The sequence below is a fragment of the Oratosquilla oratoria genome, chromosome 15, assembly GCF_046742065.1.
Source record: "Oratosquilla oratoria isolate Oo_2021 chromosome 15, ASM4674206v1, whole genome shotgun sequence".
Lineage (NCBI taxonomy): Eukaryota > Metazoa > Arthropoda > Malacostraca > Stomatopoda > Squillidae > Oratosquilla > Oratosquilla oratoria.
This window is the reverse complement of record NC_134791.1, coordinates 18,142,853-18,147,023: the sequence shown is the minus strand read 5'-3', so window position 1 is coordinate 18,147,023 and position 4,171 is coordinate 18,142,853. Positions and strand designations below refer to the sequence as shown.

The window sequence follows — 4,171 nt, the reverse complement described above, 5'->3', positions numbered from 1 at the left end:
AGTGCGGATCCTGGTTTTAATGATAAAAAAGACATGAGCTCGTAGGTATATATATACCCCATTCTCAAGGCCAGGCTGAACTTTCCAGGAACCCAAGCGATCATGAGTTTGTAAACAGGTTTGCCAGCGACGCACCCTGCCTGAGGCAACACTATTTACTTCCCTGTGTTGATGGTGACCTCGCATATGTTTTTATGGCGCCATAGGTCCTTCCTTACCATGTCATATCTGGTGCAGGTCTGGTCGTTGTTGAGAGGAGGCTCGAATATTATCTTACGACGTTGTAAATTTAACTCGCTTCTTGGATCCGGGGGGACCTGCAGGGGTCCTTCTCCCAATACATCCTCACTTCTTTTTTTTGTTTTGTTTTTTTTGTTTGTTTCTGAGTCCCATATGCAGGAATATATACCACGTATATATATGTATGTATATATATACATATATATATATATTATATATATATGTATATATACATATACATATATATATATATATATGTATATATATGTATATATAGGTATATATAGGTATATATATGTATATATATGTATATATATGTATATATATATATGTATATATATATATATGTATGTAATGTATGCATGTATGTATATACATATATATACACATGTATATATATACTATATGCATGTACACACACGCACATACATATACATACATATATATATATATATATATATATATATATATATATATATATATATATATATATATATGAATAATATATGTAAATATCCGCGACTGACGTTGAAATAAAAATAAAGGGAAAGTGAAAACTTAAAATCTTGTTACTCTAATGATTAATTGATTCCTTTATTCTAAAACAACTCTCATTACCTTAATTATTATATGGGTAAATTTCAAGCAAAAGATTACATTCAAAAGCGCACTTTTCAAACAAATGAGTTTTTCATAATTCTAACATCAAATTCATTGTTCTTCGATGGAGCTCCTGAGCGCTTCCGTCACGGAACGCCACAGTACATGACAAACAGAATGCATCGAGAACTTCAAGGCGTTAATTCAACTGGATAGTGGATGGAGGCGAGTTGTGTGTAGGCATGTCCTTACACACAAGTGCCCTCGTGACGACGGGAATCAGACCTCCCTCACCCTTCGACCGGACCTGACGTTGCTGAATGAAGGTAATTGGTGCTCGTAGCTGGGGTCCTCGTATGAAAGATCAGCGACCTCTGGGGGACGCGGCGACATCAGGGGATCTTAAGTGATTATTTCCCGTAAAGGACGCAGAAGGCATCTTCAAGGCATTCTTCGCTCGCGTCCAAGAAATAACATTCCCCCATGCTCGTGCATATGTCGGGATCCCTGAATGGGCGCGCAATACTGTATTCTCTGGTATTTGGAGCCGGGAATGACATAGGTACCAATTGTGTGGATGTTGAAGGCTCCTTCTCTAAGGTTGACGAGCTTACAGGGATAGGCGATGGAGGTGGTAAGTGTCCCTTCAGTGGAAAGTAGTCTGCGAAACCAGCAGGTTTGGCCTCGTGTATTCCGATCAAGTGCGTGACGATGACGAAGACCGCGATCACACGGCATCTATGGCCGTCCATACCACCGCGTGCCAAGGTGCTCACAAATGAAGATGAACTAAGACGAGCGAGGGCTTTGCCGCTACTGAACGGCTAGCCACTGCGGATCATGGGTTTTCCAATGGAGAAGACGTGTCTTCGTGTGCATGTAACGCCCGTTCTCAAGGCTGGACACAAAAGCTAAACAACCTAAAATATCATGAGTTTGCATGGAAGATTGCCAGCGACGCGCCCTGTCGGAGCCAGCATTCCATTCCCTGTGATCGATGCCGTTGTTGACCTTGTCTGTTCAGTGTTTACATGAATGGGTGGCGAGGGTGCCTCGATCAGGCAACATCACCTTACCCCGTACTATCCCCCTCCTCCACGACCCCTCAATACGGGTATTGTTCCCTCAGCTCCATAACATGGCCTGTCCCTAAACTACACTCCCGTCTTGAGGGCGCGTCTTTGTCTCTCATGCCAGAGTGCACCTTTAAATGGAGGAGTAGTGTGTGATCAACCCTGAAAACTAAAGTTACATGTACTTTGCTCAGAATGCCAGAGCGAGTAATAAAACAGTTTCATGAAAATACAGAAAAAAAAACTGAGAAAGGGGCAAGGCGATATGATTGCACTCAATTCTTTGACAACCGTGATGCCTCCTCCACTGATCAAGGTCACAAGAATGAAGAATGCGAAGCGCGCCACACTCCTTTGCATGTATGCCTTTAAGACGTGGTTAATGTTATTATTAATTCTACAATAATATATGTATAAAAGAGGCAACTGTTTATGATATATAGAATGCATGTTTACACATATAGTTTAAAACAGTCTTATGATATGCAATTTTGAAGGACGTTTTATCACTTTTCATGTAATGCAGAGGCTGGTGACGTCATGTCGTTATTTCTTAAGCCCGGGAACCCCCAGGTTTTGGAACATTAGCGATTGCAATGAATTCAAGTCTCACTTTCCTTTGCATGTGTGCTTTTAAGATATGATTAATACTATACATGGGACAAGACAAAATCTAGACGTAAATGAATGACTATATAGCATAGTTTTCACAATGGGTTAGTCTGTGGTACACAATATATAAGCAATACATATATCTATCCATAAAAATAAAAATGGAAGGATCTTTTGCTCCTTCAAGAAGAAACGTAGTTTATACAGCAAGTTCCAGAACTTGAAGGCGCATCTCAGTTTTCCTTGACGAAGTGGCCGTGTCGTCTCCGGATGTACAGTAGGCGATTGCAGTGACGCTATCCCTGAAAAAAGAGTAGAGTTATATTCATTATGTTCTGAGTGCGTGCATAACAAATCAAGTACTTATCACATGAAGGAGTGTCTGCGCATTTAAGGGATTTATGCTGAGTAACCATACGACTTTCTTTAGCTGGATGAAACAGTCACTAATCTGAGGGTTAGATACACTCGACTGGCCTCGTAAGTAGTGCCGTCGCACTCAAGAGGACACACACACACACACACGCACACGCACACGCACACGCACACGCACACGCACACGCACACGCACACGCACACACACACACACACACACACACACACACACACACACAAGCGCATGTACGCATGTACGAGTACATACACATGCATGGACAAGGGCAAACTTGAACAGTTCAGCCTCGGCCGGCCAAGTGCCGTGCCTTCCCCTCTCACCTTGAGGTGAACACCTGGTCAGAGAAAACAAACCGGCCATCCCAGCAACAGCTCATCAAGACAATCGTAACCAACTTTGCTTCCAGAGCCCACTTCCTCCTTCCTCTCTCCTCCCCCCCTCCCTCGTTTCCTCCCGCCCTCCCTCCCTCCCTCCCTCCCTCCCTCCATCCTTACAGCCCCGATCTCTCAATCGGGATCAAGTGAATCGCCTAGCGTTCTTAGTCTTAGGGTTTCCTCACCTGTGCTCGAACAACCACGACTAGGGATCAAGGCCATCAGAGGAAGCAGAGTGATTCCCCACGGCACTTTTCCTGGTCGTCCAAGAAATAACACCGTCCATGCGACGTCTTGCAAGGATCAATGGTTTGTGATCCGATCACATGTAATGCTCGAGAAACTGTTGCTGCTATCACCTGGAATTGTGTTGTGTAAAAGAGGGTCTTGGTTACACATGGTCCTCCGGCAGGAGTTGTAGTCACAGGTAGTGATGGTAAACCTGCTGACCTAATAAAATTCATCGTCGTTGTAGAGGCAACGATCGTTTTGGTTCTGGTCACCGTTATAGTAGGTATACATGGTTCTCCAACAAGAGTTGAAGTCACAGTTAATGTAGAGGGAACGACCGTTCTAGTCACAGTTAATGTAGAGGCAACGACCGTTGGGGCTGTGGTCGTGGTTATAGTAGTTACATAAGGTTCACCGGTAGTCACAGGAAGTAAGTTTCCCCTCGGTGCAACGACCGTTGTGGTTCTGGTCGTGGTTAGAGTAGTCATACATGGTTCTCCGACAAGAGTTGAAGTTACAGTTAATGTAGAGGCAACGACCGTTGTAGTCACAGTTAATGTAGAGGCAAAGACCGTTGGGGTTCTGGTCACCATTACAGTAGCTGCAGATAGTGTTCTGAGAAGAGTTCTAGTCTCAGTATATGGAGG

At 43.4% G+C, this 4,171-nt stretch overlaps 1 protein-coding gene across 1 annotated transcript in view; it reads right to left on the bottom strand.

The window, feature by feature from the left end:
• Positions 1–2,368: 2,368 nt before the first annotated feature.
• LOC143033008 (uncharacterized) overlaps positions 2,369–4,171 on the bottom strand; it is a 2,062-nt gene continuing 259 nt past the window's right edge. The window contains exons 1-2 of the mRNA XM_076198205.1: positions 3,479–4,171; positions 2,369–2,827 (exon numbers count right to left, since the gene is read on the bottom strand). The exon at positions 3,479–4,171 is cut by the window's right edge and continues 259 nt beyond it. Of these exons, the coding sequence (XP_076054320.1) occupies positions 3,515–4,171 (657 nt within the window). The 3' untranslated portion in view covers positions 2,369–2,827; positions 3,479–3,514. The remainder of the gene's footprint in view (positions 2,828–3,478) is intronic.